This window comes from Euprymna scolopes, chromosome 37 (genome assembly GCF_053919585.1).
Source record: "Euprymna scolopes isolate OS-2025 chromosome 37, ASM5391958v1, whole genome shotgun sequence".
Taxonomy (NCBI): Eukaryota; Metazoa; Mollusca; class Cephalopoda; order Sepiida; family Sepiolidae; genus Euprymna; species Euprymna scolopes.
Window position 1 is genome coordinate 35,854,345 of NC_136518.1, and position 27,430 is coordinate 35,881,774.

The 27,430-nt window shown below is 28.9% G+C and overlaps 1 protein-coding gene across 1 annotated transcript in view; it reads right to left on the reverse strand.

Moving 5' to 3' along the window:
• LOC145261168 (centrosome and spindle pole associated protein 1-like) overlaps positions 1–27,430 on the reverse strand; it is a 174,948-nt gene that overhangs the window by 77,035 nt on the left and 70,483 nt on the right. The window contains exons 17-27 of the mRNA XM_080119490.1: positions 25,171–25,308; positions 23,444–23,535; positions 22,301–22,358; positions 19,427–19,553; positions 16,982–17,031; positions 14,457–14,554; positions 12,673–12,869; positions 10,396–10,449; positions 9,075–9,224; positions 6,717–6,860; positions 151–225 (exon numbers count right to left, since the gene is read on the reverse strand). Coding sequence (XP_079975616.1) covers positions 151–225; positions 6,717–6,860; positions 9,075–9,224; positions 10,396–10,449; positions 12,673–12,869; positions 14,457–14,554; positions 16,982–17,031; positions 19,427–19,553; positions 22,301–22,358; positions 23,444–23,535; positions 25,171–25,308 — 1,183 coding nt within the window. The remainder of the gene's footprint in view (positions 1–150; positions 226–6,716; positions 6,861–9,074; positions 9,225–10,395; positions 10,450–12,672; positions 12,870–14,456; positions 14,555–16,981; positions 17,032–19,426; positions 19,554–22,300; positions 22,359–23,443; positions 23,536–25,170; positions 25,309–27,430) is intronic.

A 27,430-nucleotide genomic window follows, 5' to 3' on the forward strand; every position in this document is an offset into this window, starting at 1 on the left:
AATACTATAAAATGACAAAATAGAAAAAATATTAAGAAAATAAAAAGGTATCAAAATAAAAAATACTAAAATTAAAATAAAATACTCCAAGTTAAAACATAAAATAAAATTTTTTATCAAAGCACTAAAATAATTGCAATCTTTACTTACCCCTGAATTTGATCTGGCCTCTAATTTCAGTTTACGTTGAAGTGCTGGCACTGGTGGTGATTTGGGACGATTGTGCTGAAAGATGATGATTGCTGATTAAATGTTAAAAACAATGATACATCATCAGACTAGAAGTTTTTAGATTACAAACAAATTTAGTTCTTAAACTTGTTCATCAATCGAATTTATGACTGAAAAACATTTTTATGAGAAACAGGTTTCATCCAAATCATATGATGTGCTACTATTTTGGGCTAATAGCAGACTTATGTGGTATCTTCATTTAAAGAAACATTATGACTTTATTTGGATGCAATCTTGGTGTTATTGTAATACTACAATGTCATATTCATTTGGACCAGTTCTTTGTTCATAGTCTTCAACCTATGTTGTTGTGACCCAGATCCAAATTTATTTCTATTTATACATAAAAGGCAGTTTGTATGCATGCGAATTCCTTCCCTATAAATTTTGAAACAGCTGGGACAATTTTTTGGAAATTTCATATAAATGTACTCTGTGTGTGAGAGTGTTCTTAAATAAATTTTGTATTGGAATGTTTCTGATAAGTATCGAAAATTGATAATCAAAAAAATCCACTTAAAGAAGAAACAGTTCGATTTTAACAGAAGTTAACATTCTTATACAACCTAACATCAAAAGTGCATTTGAGAAATTTTATATACACACAAGCAGAAGAGCCAGATATATATAATCAACAATAGGTTATTTGATAATGGTTTCTGTTTAGAGTACAATTGAAATATGAGACTTGACTATTGCATTTTAAACTTTAATTCAAGCTATTATATAAAAATAATTTTATAAAATTAACAGTAGGTTTTCTACAGTGCAGTGTAATTTACATTGTACTGTGGACTAAGTCACTGCAGGGAGGTATGTGAAGTTTCCTTCCTGTGCACTGTAGTGAGTCCCCAACTAGAGCAGGCAATCAATTGATTTGATTGAAAAAAAAAAAAAAAGGTGATTTCAAAGATTTCAATAACAACGCAAGTATTAGAAGCGTGGAATATCTGTTGATCCTCATTCAATCCTGAGCAACATTGAGTCGCCCTGCTACATATACTGAAGGTATGGCTTGAGTTTCAGAACCCTCTTCACTATTTAAAAGGGAAGTTTACTGCGATAGGAAAAACGGAATGTTCGTGAATATTTTAGTCTTTGTTAAACAAAGGTGATTCTTCAGTTAAAATATTGAAGAAGTCAAAGTCAATAAAGGCTGTGCATTACATAGGTCAGAAAATCGACTTATGTAATCGACCTTTATTATTCATGATGTTCATAAATGACCTACCTGATAAAATTGTCTCTGAGATGGGTATATTTGCTGTCGATACTATGCTCTATAACAGACACAAGAGGAAAATGAATGAACATAGATGCAAGGCAATGGCAGAAACCCTAGAGGAAGACCTCTATAAGTGAATGGTAACATTCAATGCCACCAAGAGTAAGCTTCTTTCATTTAATAATTACAAGAAACCTTCTCAACCACTAATAGCCATGGCTAATGATACATTACTTGAAAGTACTTCGTTCAAACTCCTCAGCTTAATGTTCACAGGGAATATAAATTGGAACAGATACATTGAGAGCATTGCTAAGGCTGTTGCAACAAAAACAAAAAAAAAATAAAGGTGGGTTCTCTCTACCATGCTAGAAAGTTACTTACACTTGGGAGTATCCTGTACCTCTACAAGTCATTATTCGCTCATGTATGGAGCATTGTTGCAACATTTGGGCTGGTGTATCTGCTACCAGTCTCTCACTCCTGGACAGGGTTCAAAAGGGAGTAGCCAACCTAATAGGTCTCACACTGTCAACTAAGCTTCAACCTCTGTCCCATCAATGAAATGTTGCATCCTTTTGCCTATTCATATCTCATAGGATTAGCGAATTTCTCAATGGAGGCTTCCTTTCAAAGGCAATTGCTCTTGACATATCAAAGGTTTTTAATAGGGTATGGCATAAAGGTCTACTCCACAAAATCTCCAGCTAGGGTTTCAATTATTAAATCATTTCTCTCTGATAAGTTCATAATAGTGGTTGACGAGCAGAAATCAGAAGCTCACAATATTCATTCTGGAGTCCCTGAGAGGTCCATCCTGAGCCCAACTCTCTTCCTGAACTACATCAATGATTTCCCAAATCACATCCTAAGATCATTCGTAGACATTTATGCTGACAACACTACCATCTATGGCAACACTTCAAAGGCCGTAAATGACCAGATTCTCTCTGATTTTCTCTCCTCTGATCTTGATTATGTGGTGCAATGGGGAAAGAGGTAGCTGGTTAATTTTATTGCATCTAAAACCAAGCTTCTATCTTTATATCATCAACGCTCTGATCCCTGTGTGGCATCAATTGATATGAATGGCTTTTGTCCTGGAGAGGCTCTATGTTTTGACAAGCTTCTGGGTCTGACCTTTACTTCTGATCTGAGATAGAACACGTACATCAAATCCGTTGCCAAGGCAGCTGGAAAAATAGTCGTTCTACTGCTCCAGTAGATATCTCACTGCTGGTGCAATTTTCTACCTGCATAAGAACCACGTACATCCAAGGATGGAGTACTGTTGCCACATTTGGCCAGGAGCTGCTAAAAGCACCTTATCCTGCCTTGACAGAGTTTGAAATAGACTTCATAGCCTTTTCTCTTCTCTATAACCTCTTTCCCACAGAAGAAACGTTGCGAGTCCTGTCGCTGCTTTATCATTATTTTCATGGCAAGTGCTCGTCTGAGCTCAAATCTATGGTCCCTCCTGGCCTGACTTTCACGAAAAACACTTGTCTACCTGAAACCACTGTCAATAATTTCTCCCACTCTTTATCTGTGCTTAACTCTACACATAGATTCCATGAACAAAACTTCTTCCTTATAACTGCACGCCTGTGGAACTCTGTTCCGTTTTTCTGCTTTCCAACTGATTATAATATGGTTATCTTCAAGTCCAACGTGAACAAATTCTTGATGAGCAATCCAAAGCAATCCAAATTTACTAAATTTCCATTACTAACGATTACTACAATATTTTCCCATTGACTACTGTACACTCATTAACTCTTATCCTTGAGTGGCCTCCAGGCCTTGATAAGTGGTGACTCCTTTATAAAAAAAAAAATTATGTTCGTATCTCTATCTCCATGTAATGTTTGTATGTTTCATATAGAAAGTAATGTTATCACGAATCTACATAAAATCTACATAAAATCTACATAAAATCTACATAAAATCTGGAAGTGTATTCTTATGTAAAATCTACCGGGAAGACAATGAAATGTATTCTAGAATTTGTGATTAGAATTAAATTCTTCGAACGGCAGTAATTATCATTTCCTACACTTATGATTGCATAAGCATGAAATATTAGTATCTGTAGGTAAAAACAATTTATATATATAATTATAAATAATAATTATTTTTTGTACCTACAGACATTAGTGTTTTATGCGTTTGCAATCATCAGTGCAGGAAGTGACAATTTCTACGGATTGTAAGATCTGAATCTAGCCATGAAGCCATCTCTGACTCCATTTGCTTAACCCTTACTTACGGACTATTAAAAATTGCCACAAGAATTAAGATTAAAAAATGTACATAACTTATAAAAGCAAAATTCGGGCGCAGACAAACAATCTCGAGGGTTCAAATGAGTGATTCGTGAACATCGAATAAGCACTAGTTGAATGCTTTTTAGTTTTTATTTCCTAGACAATGCTCAACTTTAATACTTCTTAAAGAGGCTTTAATAATTCTAAATAATTAATTTTTATATGTACAGACACTAGTGTTTTACGTTTTCACAATCATCAGTACAGGAAGTGAGAATGCCTATCGGTCAGGAGATTCAAACCTAACTACAAAGCCACTTCTGACTAAGCAGTTACCGCCACACACAGTTACTATCCAAAGGGTCACAGTTTTAACGGATGATATCATCCTTTTGTTACTTCATCATTATGACATCATAAATGATCTTGTCTTGATATCTTATACCTTCTCTTTACTGGATAAAATCACACAATTATGACAACATTCATTTATGATATCAAAAAGGATCTTCCCGATATCCTCCTTTCTGTTTTAATGGATGATATCATTCCTTTGTGATATCAACCAATGTTCACAGAGAAAAACACGCAAGCAAGATTCACAGAGTGTTTGTATGTAGATAGATAAATGTATACATATGGTCTGTCACTTACACTGAGTATTCACCTTTTATAAATATAGCGATACAACAAAGACATAAAGCAATAGATTAGTTGCGGATGATGACTGTCTCTTATTTACCTCTCCACCCGCTTTGATTTTTGGTTTTATATATATATATATATATATTCTTTATATATATATATATATATATTCTTTATATATATATATATATTCTTTATATATATATATATATATTCTTTATATATATATATATATTCTTTATATATATATATATATATTCTTTACATATATATATATATATTCTTTACATATATATATATATATTCTTTATATATATATATATATATTCTTTATATATATATATATATTCTTTACATATATATATATATATTCTTTATATATATATATATATTCTTTATATATATATATATATTCTTTATATATATATATATATATTCTTTATATATATATATATATATATTCTTTATATATATATATATATATTCTTTATATATATATATATATATATATTCTTTATATATATATATATATTCTTTATATATATATATATATATTCTTTATATATATATATATATATATATTCTTTATATATATATATATATTCTTTATATATATATATATATATTCTTTATATATATATATATATATATTCTTTATATATATATATATATATTCTTTATATATATATATATATATATATATATATATTCTTTATATATATATATATATATTCTTTATATATATATATATATTCTTTATATATATATATATTCTTTATATATATATATATATATTCTTTATATATATATATATATATTCTTTATATATATATATATATATATATATATTCTTTATATATATATATATTCTTTATATATATATATATATATTCTTTATATATATATATATATATTCTTTATATATATATATATATATATATATTCTTTATATATATATATATATATATTCTTTATATATATATATATATATATATATTCTTTATATATATATATATATATTCTTTATATATATATATATATATATATATTCTTTATATATATATATATATATATATATATTCTTTATATATATATATATTCTTTATATATATATATATATTCTTTATATATATATATATATATATTCTTTATATATATATATATATATTCTTTATATATATATATATTCTTTATATATATATATATATATTCTTTATATATATATATATATATATATATATATATTCTTTATATATATATATATATATATATATTCTTTATATATATATATATATATATTCTTTATATATATATATATTCTTTATATATATATATATTCTTTATATATATATATATATATATATATATATATATTCTTTATATATATATATATATATATTCTTTATATATATATATATATATATATTCTTTATATATATATATATATATATTCTTTATATATATATATATACATATATATTCTTTATATATATATATATACATATATATTCTTTATATATATATATATATTCTTTATATATATATATATTCTTTATATATATATATATATATATTCTTTATATATATATATATATATTCTTTATATATATATATATATATATATATATTCTTTATATAAATATTCTTTATATATATATATATTCTTTATATATATATATATTCTTTATATATATATATATTCTTTATATATATATATATATTCTTTATATATATATATATTCTTTATATATATATATATTCTTTATATATATATATATATTCTTTATATATATATATATATTCTTTATATATATATATTCTTTATATATATATATATATTCTTTATATATATATATATATATTCTTTATATATATATATATTCTTTATATATATATATATATTCTTTATATATATATATATATATATATTCTTTATATATATATATATTCTTTATATATATATATTCTTTATATATATATTCTTTATATATATATATATATATTCTTTATATATATATATATTCTTTATATATATATATATTCTTTATATATATATATATATTCTTTATATATATATATATATATTCTTTATATATATATATTCTTTATATATATATATATATTCTTTATATATATATATATATATTCTTTATATATATATATATTCTTTATATATATATATATATTCTTTATATATATATATATATATATATATTCTTTATATATATATATATTCTTTATATATATATATTCTTTATATATATATTCTTTATATATATATATATATATATATATTCTTTATATATATATATATATATTCTTTATATATATTCTTTATGACTTACAACAATTGGTGACGCTTCAGTCTTTATTTTTTCTTGATGATTCTCTTCATTGCGTCGTTTTTCATTCTCTTCCTTCCGCAGCCTTTTCGCCTCTTTTTTTTTCTCTTCAATCTGCCTCCGCATTTCCTCCTCAGCTTTCCTTTTCTGAAGGTAAATTTCAAAATCATTTAGACGAGAAAAATCAATTACAAATATTTGATATCAATTTATTTTCACAGATATTTTTACTGTTCTTGTTTAAAGGGAAAATAATTTGGTTTGGTTGTTTTGTGGTATATTAATCAGTAGTATATAATATTAATCAGTAGTATGTTAATCATTTTCAGTTTATTTGATGCAGAATTCAGTCATTTTTAGTAAAAGATTTTATGCTTCAAATTCTTTATATTTTTAAATATTTATTCAGCATGTTTGATTTAATGGTTTTGTTTTACAACGTATCAACTCTTTTCAGATCATTTAATGCCAAATCCAATCATTTTAGTAAAAGGTTTCATTTTTTTTTTATATCCTCAAATATTTATTCAAATTGTTTGGTTTGGTTTGGTTGTTTTTAGAGGAAAATTGTTGCTTTTGTTGTAGACTTTCTAGAACATGATTGAGTTTTACAAAAAGGAAAGGAAAAAAACACTAGCATCAATGTTTGTTGGATTTTTGGTCAGGGAGTCAATATTTTCAGAGCCTGATCTTGTAGCAGCAGCTTTAAAGAGCAGTAAAAATAAGACAACAAGGAAATAGAGTTAACAAGAGTATATATATTTATAGAAAGCGCAGAAATAATGTGATGCTGCTTCTGTATCAGTTATAGTGACTATTCATGTTGAAAAGAGTCCATGTAGTGACGCAATAAGATAGCTTACCATAACAATTACAATGTTATGTAATTAGTACAGAAAACTGATACACGTGCAAATGTAACATTAAACAAAATGATCAAAATGGTTGAAACAGACATCCAGGTCACATGAGCATGTAGCGAAAGTATTTAAAATGTTAACAACATAACATGGGAAGAATTGAATTGCAGTTAAACAATAATATATGAAAGGATTGGTTTGGTTTCAAAGTAAAAAATTTAAAAAATTTTCTTTTACTTTGAAACCAATTCAGATTTTACTTTTTTAATACTCTGCTTTCGCTACATACAAAAAAAAAAAATTATAATCATTATTATTTGGTGTAAACGTTTATTTTTAATGAAAGTAAATAAGAGAATAAGAAAAAAAAATTTAAATTTACTTATTATATTGAACAGTTTTTAAGTTTAAACCATTCAAAACTATTTGCCTCATTTGTCAGTTTACAACTGTTTCACCAAAGAAGGGAAATGTGGAGCATTCTGACTGTTCATAAAAACTATGAAACAGATTTAACTTTGAAAAAAGAAGAAGAAAGGTGAAGGAACTAAAATCCAAGTCATTTTCCTTGCAGCTAATTTCAAAGTCATGTACACAGCTTGCTATAGTGACAAGGTTTTGCTTTACTTGAGCTAGTTGCTACATGCAGTTCTATCCTTTACAGAAAGATGCTGAGGTTGTTTCACATCGAAAATCGTAACACTGTTTCACCTGAACTCTTCTGGAGTGGAGGATGAGATTCTGACACTTCAAACTAACATTTAGTTCAAGACCAGATCTCAGACAATTCTGGACTTTACTCACAGAGGATAAGTACTTCAACATCAGAAAATGTGCTTCTTTGCATTATTTGGCTCAACTTACTTATGTGAGTCAGCTTTTTCCCATATAAGGATCATTAAGTCTAAATACCACTCCACCATAACTGATGAGCATCTGGAAGTCTGCTTGAGGTTAGTTATTAACAGCTATTGTCTGAAATATGCATCCCTGACTGATTCTATTCAGTGCAGTCATCAGTGTAATGACAAAAAATGTACAGAGTTGTACTGTGTAATATAGTTAATCGAGTAATGCAAGGTACACTTACTGTACATATAAAAAGTAATTCTCAATATATTTATATTTGATATCTTTTGAATTTTTAGTAGGTGATAGATCATTTTGACTTAGTCATGTACTAAGTAGCTCCCATGCTGAAAAAGTGTGTGCACCCCTGCTTTAGACAGTCTGATCTTATAGCACTAGAACTAAACTAACCAAGGAAGAGTAACACCCATTATAAATAATTCAATGAACACATTGCCAAATTAACTCATAGCTGGCATTTGAACTCAATTTAGCTCATTCCATAGACTGTGTCCTTGAAGACAACAGTAAAAAACATGTCATTAATGTAAATAACCACAAAAGGTTGGAGTAAAACATCTAAAACAATGGAAATAACAATGTATATTTATTTGATAAGTTTTGAAAGAAAGAAAAAACATGAAATTCTTACTTCTTCTATTTTTGCTTTTCTTTTTCTTTCTTCTTCTTCAAATTCTTCCTGCATTTTCTTCCTCTGTTCTTCCAACTGTTTATTCATTTTCTCTTCTTCCAATCTTTCTTTCTCAGCTTCAGCAAGTTTTTGATTCTTTTTATCAAGCATCTGCACAAAATTAAATGACACGCATCAGTTACATGTTTTCTCGATTACATCACTGCTGAATCAGCACACATTAGAGAATATGAGAAAAAAATGTGCTATTAGAAAACACAAAGAAGTTAGCACATCCACTACAGTATTATGGATTAAGTATTTATCAAATTAATCCTCAAGTTAGGGTATCAAGGAAAGAGATGAGACAAAACCTTTTTATTTTATAACATTTTTTAGAGCTCAAGGTCATTTCTCTTGAGGTTAATATCGGATTTCTTTATAAGTTAACATTTATATACAAAGGCTCTTTTAATAATGTGTGTTGTCCTTTACAGAGTTGCTATCTACAGCTTGCTTTTCTTAGGATTGTGTTTAGATACGTTTTGAAGATTTTTTTGTAAATCAGTAGCTATTATCACAATTGCTTTCTAATATTATGGCATCACTCTAAGACACATTAAAAGGATGAATCAGATTCTAAAAATGTAAAATAACTTATTGTTATTTTTTTAAAAAAAGTGAAATAACTTATTAAATTAGATTTTGAAAAATTTGAAATAAACTATTGAATTATTCTCTTTTTAAATGGGAAATAACTTATTGGATTGACATATGATACTATGGGGAAGCTACTGAAATCTACTGAACCTCTGCAGACAAATGGTGCTCAGGTAGTCAGCTGAGAGTGGCTGATAGGGTGAGTCATTTCAGCTGATCAGGTAGATGTGACTGAGCCAAAGACTGAATGTTTAGGATTTCTGGCCCAAACAAAATATATTCAGCAAATGTGAGAGTAGGTATACAGATCAGAACAGATTGGAGTTGGTCGGGCTGGAACAGATGAGGAGATGAGCTGACAACTTTGACTAAATGACAATGATGGTTTTGATTGACAAATTATCTCAGATCTTAATATATGGGAACTTAACGAAGATGTATATGCTAGCATTTGAGCATTCTTTTCTGCAACTGTGTCTCACACACACACACACACACACACACACACACACACACACACACACACAGATCACAATTGACTTATATGCTATATATCTGCATCAGGAAAAGATACAAACAAACAAGATTCACACAGTTTTAGTAGTACATTAATTAGATAGTGTCAAGTAGACAAAACATTAAAATCATCCTGTTATTATTATTAGACTAAAGAATTGCTCACCTGTTTTTGCAAGTCTTCTAAATATTTTTCCTTTGCGGTCTTCTGAGCGTCAGTCTGAAAATGAGAGAAACAAACTGTAAAATTGTGCGACTGCTTCTCGTGTGTCTGTGTGCATGCAATTGTGTGATAGTTGTTGACAAATTCATAGCTAAAAAAATTTAATCAAACCAAATCTAATTTCTGTTTCATGCGGACTTGATATTTAAGACTGAAATTCAATAAAAGGAAATACACGTTTTACTCGAACACGTGCATGAAGTAATCATATTATTTACATTAGGACGATTAGAAAAAGAAGCATCTTACTTTTGTAGGATTAACAACAAAAAAGCTAAGGACATATAACTAAATTCTTATACAATCATGGACCAAGGGAGATAATTTAATCTCCATAATAGATTTTTGCAGGCTGACTAAATTAATAATTGCAACATAAAATACTAAAACAAACATTTAAAGAATTCTATTTAAAAAAAATTTAACGTAGAATAATGAGACAAGATAAAAAGTTCACAACTAGATATCAGAGATAGTGAATGCCGCTTAGTAAGAATTCACTTTCTTCTCCATTTTTTGCAAACCAAGCAATAAATATGTTGCCAGTCCTTTCACATAAGCAACGCCATTATTCTGTCTGCTGATTTGGAGTTACAGATATGTAACTCTTAGCTTATTACTATGTATGACTATTTACAAGTTATAAAAACTGAAGTATTTATATTTAATGTTTTAATTTATTGTAATGATTTAGATGTTTATAAATAGTCTCTTTCTTAATAATAGTGAGCTAAATATATTTTGAATAAATAAAACAGATGTTACTTTCAATGTAATGGTTAATTCAATTTATGGCAATATATTCGATTTGGAAAAATTCATTTTGAAATTGGTAAAATTAAAATTTTTGGCATTCAGCAACCCAGATAATCAAGAACTACTTTTTTGCATTTCATATTTGATGATTGAAAAATCTCATTTTTAAATAGGTGTCATTATCAAGCATCTGCACAAAATAAATAACAAAATAAATAAATAAATCACCAGCCACCAAAAAACCATCAGGAATTACAATATGTGACCATTGATGAATGGATGAAAATCTCAGAAGAGTATATTGTAGGAATTGATCAATTTTTCATACTGTACTAACAATTTGGTTTTTAACTCTTGTTTATTTTTCTTCTTGTATTTAGTAAATTAACCTATCCTTCTCAAAATTGAGTTTTATTTTATTGTTTTTGTTGTATTTAATCTTTATTTATATCAAGTTAGGTATGCGTATATGTTTATATATTTATACAAGCATTGCACAGTCATAAAATACACTTAATATGATATTTTAATTTATGCAGATTTTGTATTTATCATTATAAAGCCAATTCTCTATTGATTATTATATTGTACCCAATTTATAGTAGTGATTTCAAAAGTTAAAAAAAAAAATGACTTGGGTACCATCAGCTAAAATCGAAACCAAAACATTTAACTTTCTAGCAGTATTTGCTACCATCTGTGCATATTCACATTTTACAAATTAACACACTTAAATCTATAAATGTATATTTGTGCATGCATAGTTCTAATTTGTCAATTTTGACCCCTTAGCTACTTTTTCGGTTAAAAACCAAATCAACTGTGTTCCACAGATCTGAATATCCCATATATCAAGTGTCAAGTCTGTAGACCAAAAATAGACAGAGTAGTTTGGTAGAGACCATTCTGCAGACAGACGGACAGACAGACAGGAAGTTCATTTTAATAATATATACAGCATTCACTCCTAAACGAATTATGAATTCTGAAAAAGTTGCTAGGCATCACATTTATCTAGTTTATATATATATATATATACATATATATATATACATACATACACACACACACTAGATCTAGCATTGCCCGAGACAAAGTTATGTCATTCTATGTTTTTAATTTGTATTTATTTACCCATGATTTAAACTTATACAGAAAAAGAAATGAAATCTTAACTGTAAAGGAAACAACCGTTTTTATATTCTAAAAAGAAACAATAAGAGTTATTCCCCCTTGATTTTGAGTTTTCTTTTGTTGTTATTGAAAAATGTTTCCATTTTCCTACTGGTAAGACAACATAATTTTTTAAAGTATGTTATTATAGTACATGGTATAACAATAAAATATGTAAATTCTCTAGAAAGAATAAAAATTTGATATGTTAGCTTAAATGCTATTTAGCTCTAACTTTTAAAATCTAATGAGACAACATTATTAAAAAAAAATGTTGGGAGATATATATACCTTAGGTTCTCCAAAGATACCATGTCCCCCACGGGCGTTATTTGATTCTTCATTTACGTTAGATAATGTTCCTGGTATGTTTTCTTTATCAAGCTTTTGGCTTTGTGGTACACTGGGAGTCACTGAAGTTGGAGACATTGTTTGAGTGAGTGAAGCTGGTTGGTTGAAATCATTTTGTTTCATTTGACGAAGATTTGCTGAAAAGGGAAAGAATAATGTAGCAAAAATATGCATCAATGAGAAGAATTGGAAGCGGTTCACCTATTCAAATACCTCAGATCTGTCATCCCTTCCGAAGGAAGACTTGATAAAGATTAGCAACAGACCGTCCAGGGCAAGTAGGGCTTTTAACAGACTGAGCAATCAATGGAGTTATTTGTTGTTCTTTTTAATAGTTTCTATTACTTCAGCCACCAAGAGAAGGGAGAGGAAGATTATTTTAATATGTCTACAATTGAGACCAGAAAGAACTGCAATGAAATCCCGAGTTTGTGTACAGAAAGTGTAAATCAATGGAGAAGGATGAGGTCTCAGATGTGGAGAAAGTATATTTAGATGGTGAAGCTATTGAGGTTGGTCAAAACTTTAGTTACTCAAGTTTGAAACAGCACTTTTTATAATCTGTTATGCTTAAGTTGAAAAAATACTGTCATCAATCTCTCATGCTTAAGTTTGAAATAACACTTTTGTTGGTTTGTGACGCTCAAATTTGAAACAGGACTTTTGTCGAACTGTCAAGCTTAAATTTGAAAAACCACCTATCGATCTATTATGCTTGAGTTGATTTGTAAATGCTCAAGTTTGAAATAGTATTTTTATCAGTTTTCACATTTATGTTTAAAATAGCATTTTTGTGTGTATGGCACACTTTGAAATAGCTTTTTCATTGGGTATCACGGAGAATCTTTCGGCAGCTACCCAGAATTTGTCTTAGAATGAAGCCATAATATTAGAAAGCAATTGTGATAATCTGCTGTAGCATCTCGGATGTAAAAGATTTCAGAATCGTTCAAAACACAATCCATGAGAAATTGTGTTCAGCAATTATTTCTCATTGTCAGTCATCCAAAATGTTTCAAAGTGTGTTCCATATCAATGTTGCCGACCCAAAGCCACACCATAGACCACCTCAGACATGAATGGGATAGTTGAGGACAACCTGCTGTAAGCAGGTAGAGGTGGGGAATCACAAGCAAAATTGTCACAAACAAAAGTTGGAATTCATTCTGAAAATGTCAGACCTCATGAGACACAAAGCAAGTACAAAAAATATGTAAATACAAATAATATAATACTTAAGTTTGAAATATTTTCCTTGGTCCGTTCTTCTTAAATTTAAAATAGTATTTTCGTCAGGTTTTAATTTGAAATAGCAATTCTATTCTTCATATTCGTGTTTTATCTCTCACAAATATGAAGTTGTCTCCCCTTGTTTATAAATAACAACAGTTCTGTGTCCTTTGTATTAAGTTCTAAGAGTGATCTCCCTTGCTTGTTGTAAATTCGTTTGACTTGAAAACTAAGATGACGGTTTAGTTTTGTGAAAAGAGTTATTGTGAAGTAAATCAATAAAGAAGACCACATTAGTTGAGATGGAAAGTCAGACTCACTTGAAGTGCAACCAGATAAAAGGATACATGTTTAATCTGAAAACGTATATGTGGGTGGAATTTGCCGAAGTTTGAAATAGCATTTCTACTGTTAAACATTCAGTCTGTATCTATACTTGTCAACCCAAATTCAATTATTAAATTAATTTTAAAGACATTCTTTACAAAACTTACCGATTACATTTCCACTAGAATCTTTAAGAGGTGCTCCTCCCCCACCACGTCCAAATGGATTATACTGTTTGTTTTCTTCTTCCAGCCGTTTGTCATACCTAAATGTGAAAAATATTCAAAGGAAAAAGGTGGGTTCTTATTTAGATTAAAGCACAAGGAGAGGGGGCAAAATAGAGTTCATCATTGGGAACAAATCAAAATTTTCAATGTAATTATGTAATAAATTGTAAAGAAAACTCACCAAAGGAATAGGGATAAAAAAATTCAAAAAGAGTGTTTTTAGTAATGCTTTGAAGGCATTCCTGATTTTATTTCTCAACCATCAACAGCCATGACTAATAACACCCTTCAAACACCTTGACTTAACATTCACAGGCAACATGGAACAAATACATTGAGGACATTGCAAAGGCTGCTGCAAAGAAGATAGGGTCACTCTACAGTGCTAGAAAATTACTCACATCTGAGAATATCCTGTATCTCTACAAAGTCACCATTCACTCATACATGGAGTATCGTTGCCACATCTAGGCTAGTGCACCCACCACTAGTCTCTTCCTTTTAGAGTCCAAAAGAGTCACTATTCTGTACTGTCAAGTAATCTCCAACCTCTGTCCCATCACTGCAATATTGCAACCCTGTGCCTGTTTTATAAGTATTTTAATGGAATGTGCTCTGATAAACTTATTGCACTTTCACTCCCAACAAACACGTCTAGCAGCAAAATCCTATCACTTCATGCTTGAGGTATCTAGATGCTGGAAAACCTTCTATTCTAATAGCTACTTCTCTTGAACTGCTAGACTTTGGAGTTCCCTTCCTGCTTCCCTGACTGTATTAACCTGCAAAAGTTTAAATGTAATGTGAACAAGAATCTCACTCATTTCCTTACATTTTCCCCTGTAGACATGGTCCGAAATAGTAGCCCTTACATCCAACTTGCAATATATCTTGTTTGGAATGAACAAGAGTAAAACTCTAAAAGCTTCCTGAGTTTTATTTTTTCACTCCTCACCTAAAACACTAAAGCAATAAATATACAATAACAGGATTACATTTGGTAAGTGGTATATAATCTAACATTGCTCAACATACTCGATAGAGCAGGTGCGTTTAAACAGCATTGCCCAAGAGAAAGAAATTCTTTTTTATTAATTCTATGATGCCCGGAAGCCATAATACAGGATGGAGCGATAAAGTTGCTGCCCTAGAAAAGAAGACATGATTCCATTTCCATTTGATGAAAACCGATTTTCTTTTTTTGTTGCAGACCATCTACTAGTTGGTCAGTTGTGTACAAATCCCAAGAATGATAGGAGCTTTCTATCATGTCTGAAAGTGACACAATGTTCAATGAGTGAGATCGGAGATGCGCCGCTGTACAACTCATGCTCTCTACTGATCCAAGTAATGACAACAGGACCATTGCCAGCACCCTTAAAATTCAAATCTGGACGGTTCAACAGTTGAGGGCAGAACTCAATAAAGTTTCCAGCCACGGTTTGGTCTTTGGTTTCGTTTCAAGTGAAGGCCACATCATGCTACCTCACATCTTTAAAGTCAAGTTGAAAATCAACACCAAAGTGTATTCGGATGCGCTGAAGTGTGTGCAATCAGGTGGCCACTGGCAGAACTTGGGTGTGGCAGCAAGACTCGGCGCTGGCCCAAAAGTTCAAAGAGACCCAGGCTTGGCTTTAGAAGGAATGCTATGACTTTGTACCCTTCTCTCACTGGTCCTCTTCCTCCCCCGATCTAGTCCTGCTAGACTACTTTGTTTGGTCATACATCAAGAACAGCACCAACACAACCTCCCCTAACACCAAAGCCAGCCTGATTGCTGCTATCTGTGGAGTATTCGCCGAGCTCCTGTCGGCGCTTGTAGAAAAGGCATGTTCCCAGGTTCGGACCCATATCGAGGCGATGATTGAAACTAAAAGTGACTACATTGAATAGATGTCAGCTCTACTACATAATCAAGTTACCTGAATTGATTTTTTCACTAAAAGTTTTAAAATATGTTTTCTTTAGGGCAACAAATTTATCATCCCACCTGTAGTAATATTTAACAATACTGATTGTTTATGAGTATCAGCTTTTAAAACTGGCTCAAAATTACAGAATTACTTGGTGTCTTTCAAGTGCAATGTTATAAGAGATTTCATTTACTATTACATTTTTTCCCTTTTTGATTAGTGGTTGATCAACTCAAAAGAGAAAGAGAGAGAAAGGAAAAAGAAAAGACAGTATACATATCTAATAGCATTATCATTTTGTATTTACCTCTGTGGATCAATAATTAGCATATAATACTTAGAGACAAGAGTTGCAAGTTTGAACGTCACCCAAGGAACAATTATTTTTACTCTGATTTTGTCCAAATAAACTTTGACATTTCAAATTATAATATAAAGCAGATTAAGTTTTTACTTTTTGTAATCTATGGAAATTATAATCCTGGGTGGCATCAGGTATATCTACGAGTAATAAATAAAATTTTAACTATAAAAACTCGAATTAATACTCACCTGTCTTGATCTTGTTTAGCTTTGAGCTTTTTAAGCTTTTTTTCTTGCATCTAAAAAGTAAAATTGTGTTTTATGATTCATGTTTTTCAAATCTTTACTATTACATAAAAGTCATTGTGTGTGTGTGTGTGTGTGTGTGTGTGTGTGTGTGTGTGTGTGTGTGTGTGTGTGTGTATGTGTGTGCATGTGCGTGCATGTGTGTGTGTGTGTGTGTGTGTGTGTGTCCGGTAGTTCCTTCCTCATAAATTCTGAAACGGTTGAGCCTATCTTTTGCAAATTTCACACAAAGCTAATTTATATGTCTGGCAGTGTTCTTAGATATGTTTTACACAGAAATTTATCAGATAAGTATCGAAAATCGAAAAAATCCAATCCTAAAAATAGTCTTTCTTTCTTACGGATAAAATAGTATTTTTACAAGTGGGGATTATTTTACGTTACATCGATCAAGGGACATAAAATCTCAGCAAATCATTTCTTCTTAAAACAAACAGAATTATTGTCATCTAGATATATAGCTCAGTGGTAGCGCATTCAACTACAGATCGAATGATCCCTGTTCAAACCTGAGTACACCTCACCATTTTATTTTAATTTTTTCTTATTAATGAGTTCAATTTACGATAAATTTAAAATCGCCACCAATCATTTCTTCATTTACATATGTTAAAACTAACCATTAATCAGAAGTGACTTTTCCAAGGCATTCATCGTCAAGCTCAAATATCAGCTGACGTGATATTGTAAACAAACACAGACGAAATTTGATGAACAACATTATTATTTTTTAAAAATTTTTTTATAGTTTATTTTTTTTCAAATTAGTCTACTAGGCAAATTATTCCTCATAATATATAATATTCAATACAGGATTGATTCTATAATAATACATACGCAATGTGCATAAATTAAAATATCATTTTTAAGTGTATTGTATGACTAGGCAACGCCGGTCGTCCAGCAAGTCAATTTATATTTTTAAAAAAGGTAATTATTAAACAGGTATGAATGCAGAGTCCAAACCAATTTCAGTTTGTTTTTTTTATAGGGTGGAGTGAAACAGAAGGGGGGCATTCAATGCTAAATTATATATATATATATATATATATATATATATATATATAATTATTTTTAATGCTCTAAAAATAAAGACACAATATGCATGCTTTCATATGGAAATTATCTTTTCTTTGTTATAAATGACATCATTTGCTAAAAAATTTGATGAATACACAAACACATATTTCACTTATTTTGGAGAATAATCAGGGATTTTAGTAAAAATTGGAACAAGGATTTTAAACATAAGGTTTAGTAGTATTATATCTTGATTTTCATAATAAGACATAATAGTGATGCAAAAATGTTCAGGATGGTTATTCTTCTAGTGTGTATATACTATACATTACAGTGTTAATGCTACTTGGTATTAAAGGTTCTGAATTTTTCTGCAATGAGCAGACAGATTTTATTCTAAATCTATAAAGATGGACCTGACTATTTCCAACACACTGCAATATCCGACATTGGCTGGGATTGAACGAGGATCAACAAATGTTTCATACTCCCATATTTCATTGACTTCAAAATTGGTGAAATTGCCCATTCTTCAATCAAATTGATTAATTACCTCCTCCAGTTGAGGACCTACCACAGTATTTGATATTAGTATTATAAACCACAGTATTTGATATTAGTATTATAAACCACAGTATTTGATATTAGTATTATAAACCACAGTATTTGATATTAGTATTATAAACCACAGTATTTGATATTAGTATTATAAACCACAGTACACAGGAAAGAAGCTTCACATTCCTCCCTGCAGTTACTTATTCCACAATACATTGTGGTTTACATTGCACTGTAGTGAATTTACGGTTTATTTTATAAAATTATTTTTATATAATGGCTTGAATTAAAGTTTAAAATGCAAAAGTTAAGTATCATGGTTCAATTCTACTCTAAACAGAAACATTCTTTTTGAACATGCCCCTGTCATATCAAAAAAACCTACTGTTGATTCTATATGTGAGACTTTCTGCTTGTGTGGTCATAAAACTTGCCAAATGTACTTATGATGCTAGGATGTGTAAGGCGTCAACGTTAGTCAAAATCGCCTGTTTCGTCTTTCATCAGATTTTATCAATTATTTATACTTATCAAAGATATTCTGATACAAAGTCTATCTAAATACATAAAGTACATTTGTGTGAAATTTCCAATGAAATCGGTGCAGCCATTTTGAAGTACATAAGAACCAAACTCACACACAAAGTTCCTTTTACATCATATAAGATATTTACATATTGGATTGTCATTACAGTTTTATGTTGCAGCCTTTATTAATGGAATTTCTACATCACATTTTTTTCATTTAATTCAAGCGAATAATACAAAATACAATTCAGTAAAATGTTTCTTTAATGATGTTTTGCTTACTTGTACTTCCAATGCTTTCATGTAATCTTCTCTTTTTTTCACAGAATAATTGGAATCATCATTTCCAAACATCATGGCACTAGGACCAAATTGGACAGTACTTTTCTGGACGGGTCTGCTTGAATAGCTAAACAAATAATAATAATAATAATAATAATAATAATAATAATAATAATAATAATAAAAAAAGAAAATACGGTTCAGGTGAAATTCTATATTTTAAAAAGAAATACATTTTTAGTTTGACTAAAAAGTAAATCTTTTGCTAAAATAAAGTTGTTTTTTTAACGTTTTTTTTTTCTTGCATATAATGTTTTTATTTTTATTATTTGCAGCTAACCTGTGTCCCAGCATTGCCCCATGAAAGTAGAGTAGCTCAAGTAATTCCAGGCTTTAACCATAAACTATTGAATGTTACTTATATTTTGATAAATAGCACAACTTTAGAGATTATAAATATTAATTGTATTTTTGAAGAATACTCACTGATTTTTTTTACTTTTCTGTAGATTTTGCATATTTCAGACTGAGGGTTTGTGTTTAATATACAGCATAAATAGGTATTTTTTTAGTAGAAACGTTAATTCAGGATAACAAAACTATAAAATTTTATATTGTAGTTCTGTTTTCTTTTGGTCTAACATGTATAATACTTTTCCGATGTTTAGTTTCAATTAGTGTTTTTTCTGCATTTTAGTCATGAGTTTTTGTGTTTTTTATCAAACTGCAATCGTAGGTAAATCGTTTACTCATTGGCAGCCATATCAAATATTAAAAGTGTTTTTACTTCTTTTTGTCATATTTCCTTTATCTTTTACTACCATTCTTCCTCATTTCATTCTTTTCTTCATTGTCATCCATTTTAAAAGGTAGACTGTGAAACAAGAATAGTTTAATGCTGCAGATTTTATGTGAAATATCAAGTTTGATGTTCTCATTGCATTTGTGAAATTGAAAGAACATGTAGAGATATCCATAAAATATAAATAACTAGCAGTTGAACCTAGCTTTGCTCGGGTGCTATGTACTGTCCATAATTTTATATGCATATGTATATATATATATTAAACAGTTTGACTCATGCTCAGATAACCTACATCTAAAATTTCAAGTGTCTTAACCCAAAATTGGCAGAGGAATTTGGTAGAGTCTGCAAAGGTCAACTCTTTCAACTCTTTCAACTTTGACAGTAAAATTTTTGGCTAAAACTCGATTAAAAAGTTTGCTCCATGTCTGAATACACTTTATGTAAAATTTCAAATATTTAGACCAAAAATTGGCTGAAACGTCAAATTTTTTTAACTTTGATTCCAATTTTGACCCCTTAATGTTTATTGTTTTGGGCTCAAATCAAATTAAAAAGCTGGATCCATGTCCAAGGAACCTACATCTAAAGTTTCAAGTGTTTAGATCCAAAATTGGTCCAGGAGTTTGGTAGAGTTTTCAAAGGTCAAATCATTGAACTTTGACCACTTGATAGCCAAATTTCTGGCCAAAAACGATTAAAAAGATTTTCACAAATCTCAATACCCCTTATGTCAAATCTCGAGTCTGTAGACCGAAGAGTAATTTGGTAGGGAAATGTAGACACACAGACAATTTCACTTTTATAGATAGAAAGGACTTTAGTTTGAATGATATTTCGTTCAACAACTGTTTTACATGCTGGCAGGAGTTAGACAAATTTTAGAAATTCACTTAAAAAATAACCCATCTTTCTCTCAAATCATTCCCTCTAGTGTTTTCTTTGACCTTCCCCTATCAACAGAACATGCTTCATCAATTTTTCTGCATCTACTATCCCAAGCATTCTCATCCATTCTTTTAATATGACTAATCCAACAAAGTCTCCTTTTCTGCACACATCTCCTGGAACTGTCCAGATTTAATATTTCTCTGAGCTCATTAAATCTAAACCTGGCTTAATCAATTTGTAACATTTCATTCTCATATCATTTTTCTTCATGCAATAAATATCCTCAATCCTTGATAACAAGGTTTCATTTCAATATATATATATATATATATATATATATATATATATATATATATATATATATATGGTGCTAATCTAGATGCACTGATAAGTTGTGATACAATGAAACAGTACTGTATGTGGATAACTACATATATGAGGATTAAAGAAGTATATAAGGAGTCTTTAAAAGGAGACGTTTCTATATAATAAAAAGCTCAACCTATACAAAATCCCCTAAAATACCTACAGGGTGACTCCCCCCAAAACAAAAGATAAGTGGAGGCCATCTAGAACATATGCTGTAGAATGGAGAATAAAAGGCCAAAGACCCTAGTGTTTTGATGTGACGTTTTGAATATAGTAAACTAGTTATGACCAAAGTTTCATTTCATTTGGACAACACACTAAGAAACGGGGCCTAATTAGAGTTGGGGCCCGTTTTTTTTTGGTGTGGTGGGGGGGGTCATCCTGTATTGCTAGACGTAGCATCCTCATCTCGTTACCTAGCAACTCTCTTCCTCTTCTAAGAGAAGCACTAGGCTTCGAAATGCCTGGCATAAAGAGCTTTCATAAGCTCTACACACTGTATTGTATCCCCTTGTTTCAAATTGATAAATAAATCTATGTGCATCATTATATATTTTTTTTATTATCTATATATTTTCCTCTTATATATATATATATATCCCACTGTGTAATATCCTTTGGTTGACAATGATAATGCATTGCTTATTAGTAATGCTAGAAGTTCTCTGAGCATACTCCATTCACTTCTAACTCTTGCTATCTCACCAGCACCAATTTCTCCATGTGCTCAAATGGTATCACCAAAGTAACAAAACTTCTGGAAAACTTCAACATCCTTATATATTTAAATAAACTAGAGATGTTCTTACCTTGTTTGAGGCACATATTCTGCTGGTTTCTTCATGGATGGGGTCAACATGTTCATATCTTTAAAGCAAAAATGTATCAGAAGTACAAATTTAATTAAATTAATTCAATTAACACAAATTTTATTAAATTACAAAATTACTCTGCAAAAGCTTAAGACAATGTCCATCCTTCTAGTAAAAAAATTTAAACAATCTACATCCTTCCAATAAAAAATTTTTTAAACAATGCTCATCCTCCCCCTCAAAAATGAAACAATGTGCATCCTTCCAGTAAAAAAAAAATTAAACAATGTTTATGCTTCCAATAAAAAAATTGGTGCGTCTTCAGAATTAGGATGAAAATCAAAATATTAAATTTCAATTTAAATCAATGGCATTTACTTAATTGTGTTTACTTTCAACAGCCTTGTAACTCTCGCTTGCTTTATTTTGTTCATTAGTTCTATGATTCTATGAGACAAGTTTCTAAAAAATGGAGAAGAATTGTTTTTTTTCTGGGTCAGGATCTATACATCTAAAACTTATCATTGATTATCATTAGATTTAGACCTTGAAGTATTTTTATAGCTCTTTACATCAATTGGCTTCATGCCTTGTCTAAAGAGATTTTGATTAAAAATTTAAAAAATTATCATGTCAAAATTAGTAAAATATCCCAAAATTATGAAAATTGATAAAGTAGAAAATTAATTTTTAATGAAAATAGTTTTCGAAAAAACTGTAAATTATACTTAAATAATAAACAAAATAAACAGGGGAGATAACTGCATTTCCTCCAAAATTATGGCAGTCAATAGATTGTGAAATCGTGAAAGTACATAATTTATGTAATAATTGACAATTATGTAAATAACATTGCTTTTAGCTGAAATTGACATAAAATTTAAGTAGATAACATTTTTTTTTTAATGAAAATTCAATTTTACGACTTTCAATTTTCATTCGTATTACAAAAATTTTAAACAATGTATATCCTTCTAGTAAGAAAATTTTATTAATAAATAATTCAATCTGTTAAATTAATTAAATTTAAGTAAACATAATTAAATATTAAATTTATTTTATTAATAATTCACCATCGTGATGTATGTATTTAGCTAGTTTCAAAATTATTAGCAGAAGATTTTTTACTAATACACTTACCATTCGCAGGTGGTGGTATATCATCAAAATGACCCTTCATACCATAAAATGTGTAGGCTTTATCTACAGGATTATTCAGTCCATCGAAATGTCTTCAAATATATTGAACAAAACAAAAAATATTAACAATTAATATTCTATTTAATTTATATCCTTACCACACTTATAATGTACAAATATATACCAAATTAACATGGCTGCCAATGAAATTTCAATGTTTTGTCTAGATCGCACCCGAAAAACAGAACCAGAAGAATATAAAAATGCATGGTGTTTAGATAGCATAATTTAGGGATTATGTTCTATACATGTAAAGGAGCTTCTTTGTAATAATGTTCCATTATTAATCTAATTTCCTTAGAGATCCATGTCTCCCTCCCCAACGGTCTCTGGTTTGTGCTACCATATGTTGTATTCTAAGATGAGTCAACATTTACTAGATGCTGACTGGGTCTCCCATATTGGATAATTCCTGCTGATCATGATGCTCAGATCTTTCATCTGAGCCCTATGGCTTTTATATTTGTTTGGTATCATTTTTTTTTTCAATAACCAAGGATTTTTGAACCTATATACACATCCTAACACACCAATAATTTCTTTGACACACTGCATAAAAAGAACAAAATAAACATTTACTTGCATTGATTATCGCAGTGATGATGCTAAATCTTCATCAGATTTATTTATAAACAGTTAAATAAAAAGCAATTTAAAAGAAATGGTTCTAATGTTAATGTCCATTTTTTTTAGATGAACGTCAATCACTGCTACAACGGGCGGAGGGGGGCATTTGGTATCAATTTTATTGTTGCTATGAACAATCCTCAGGGTACAGTAATACAGCGATTTATATTAGACAATTTTCAACTTTTCTAAACACACTCACACAACTTTAAAAAGGAGTCCATGTGGATTGACCATTGTTTTGACATTAACATGTTCTCATCAGGATTCCAAAACTAATTTCACAATCAGAAAATAAATTAAAAGGTGACTACAAGATTCATTTTAGAGTCCTGATGACAACATCACAGTGCCAAAACATCAGTCAATCGATGTAGACTTTTTTAAGTGTTTATATAATTTTATTTATAAAGGTTCTATTCATGTAATGATTGCTTTTGAAAAAATATTAGTTTTTAGTTCATGTTATCAATATGCTTGAACTTATATATAATAGCATGAAAATATACTTATGACAAGTAAGCTACACAAAGACCTTTTATTTCATCATCAAACTAAATGGATTTACATTCTATGATAACTTGTTATAGTTCAGCCATGTTCATTCAAACTTCTAAACAATTAGAGTCTTTGATTTTATTACCCCCTTATTTTCTTATTAGTGTTCGTATTGCTTACATCATTAGCATTTGGAATACAGCAGTCATCGATTCTTATGTGACTTTTGTCATATCAAAAACTTCCATGTTATTTGTCCTCCCACCAGTTTCTTAGTATGAAAAGGAACTGCACATTTTGATATTTTATATGATTTGTAAATTATCAAAGTTTCAAAAAAATTGATGGGATGACCACAACATTATGTTTTTAGTTTTCTTTTTCATACAAAATATTTAAAAGAGGACTTACTACCTTTGGTAAATATTCATGTACGAATTTAGATACATTTTTTTTTAGACGATTGCATCAACACATTTATGCAACAAAAATAAATTTTTAAATTATAGTTGATAAAACTTTTAAGAAAATTCAAAACGTACAATTGGTCATACATAAAATTTGGACTGAAGTTGTTGGTAAGGTTTGGTCTTTGGTGTTCGTCAAAGTTTGGTCCAAGAAACTGGTTAAGACCAGAATCATGTTGAAGATGTTCGAATTTCCGAGGATTGATTGGTTGGCTGTAACAAAAGGGGCAAAAAACAAAATCAATTACAAAAGTATATTGAAAAAAAACCTCAGACATTCTTTGGGTGCATCTTTTTCAAACTTGGAAATCTTCATGTCAAATTCAAGAACCTGTATGGAATTGCTAATTAAATCCTTTATTTAATTAATGACGGTAGATTGTTCTTGTTCTGCCAACTATGACTGTGTAGAAGTGTTAAGTAAGGTATTATTACTTTTAATATTCAGAAGACTGATTGTACTTGATGCCATTATCTATTTTGTTACAGTAACAATCCTAGTATATATTTTGGGAGTTTAAATTTTGTTACAGTAATAATCCTAGTATATATTTTGGGAGTTTAAACTTTGTTACAGTAACAATCCTAGTATATATTTTGGGAGTTTAAATTTTGTTACAGTAACAATCATAGTATATATTTTGGGAGTTTAAATTTTGTTACAGTAATAATCCTAGTATATATTTTGGGAGTTTAAATTTTGTTACAGTAACAATCCTAGTATATATTTTGTGAGTCTAAATTTTGTTACAGTAACAATCCTAGTATATATTTTGTGAGTTTAAATTTTGTTGCAGTAACAATCCTAGTATATATTTTGGGAGTTTAAATTTTGTTACAGTAACAATCCTAGTATAAATTTTGTGAGTTTAAATTTTGTTGCAGTAACAATCCTAGTATATATTTTGGGAGTTTAAATTTTGTTACAGTAACAATCCTAGTATATATTTTGGGAGTTTAAACTTTGTTACAGTAACAATCCTAGTATATATTTTGTGAGTTTAAATTTTGTTACAGTAACAATCCTAGTATATATTTTTGGAGTTTAAATTTTGTTACAGTAATAATCCTAGTATATATTTTGGGAGTTTAAATTTTGTTACAGTAACAATCCTAGTATATATTTTGGGAGTTTAAATTTTGTTACAGTAACAATCCTAGTATATATTTTGGGAGTTTAAATTTTGTTACAGTAACAATCCTAGTATATATTTTAGGAGTTTAAATTTTGTTACAGTAACAATCCTAGTATATATTTTGTGAGTTTAAATTTTGTTACAGTAACAATCCTAGTATATATTTTGTGAGTTTAAATTTTGTTACAGTAACAATCCTAGTATATATTTTGGGAGTCTAAATTTTGTTACAGTAATAATCATAGTATATATTTTGTGAGTTTAAATTTTTTTACAGTAACAATCCTAGTATATATTTCGTGAGTTTAAATTTTGTTACAGTAACAATCATAGTATATATTTTGGGAGTTTAAATTTTGTTACAGTAATAATCATAGTATATATTTTGTGAGTTTAAATTTTGTTACAGTAACAATCATAGTATATATTTTGGGAGTTTAAATTTTGTTACAGTAACAATCCTAGTTTAGGGAGTTTGAACTTGATCTTGTATTACTACAAAATGCTTTAAAATATGCACCTGAAGAATGTCAGAGGTTACATGAGATTAAGCATTGTAGAAAATAACTAAAATGAGAATAGCAGTTCAGATAATATAAATAAAATAAGTTCAGATAATATAAATAAAATAAGTTCAGATAATATAAATAAAATAAGTTCAGATAATATTAATAAAATAAGTTCAGATAATATAAATAAAATAAGTTCAGATAATATAAATAAAATAAGTTCAGATAATATTAATAAAATGAGTTCAGATCATATAAATAAAATAAGTTCAGATAATATAAATAAAATAAGTTCAGATAATATAAATAAAATAAGTTCAGATAATATTAATAAAATAAGTTCAGATAATATAAATAAAATAAGTTCAGATAATATAAATAAAATAAGTTCAGATAATATAAATAAAATAAGTTCAGATAATATAAATAAAATAAGTTCAGATAATATAAATAAAATAAGTTCAGATAATATAAATAAAATAAGTTCAGATAATATAAATAAAATGAGTTCAGATAATATAAATAAAATGAGTTCAGATAATATAAATAAAATAAGTTCAGATAATATAAATAAAATAAGTTCAGATAATATAAATAAAATAAGTTCAGATAATATAAATAAAATGAGTTCAGATCATATAAATAAAATAAGTTCAGATAATATAAATAAAATAAGTTCAGATAATATAA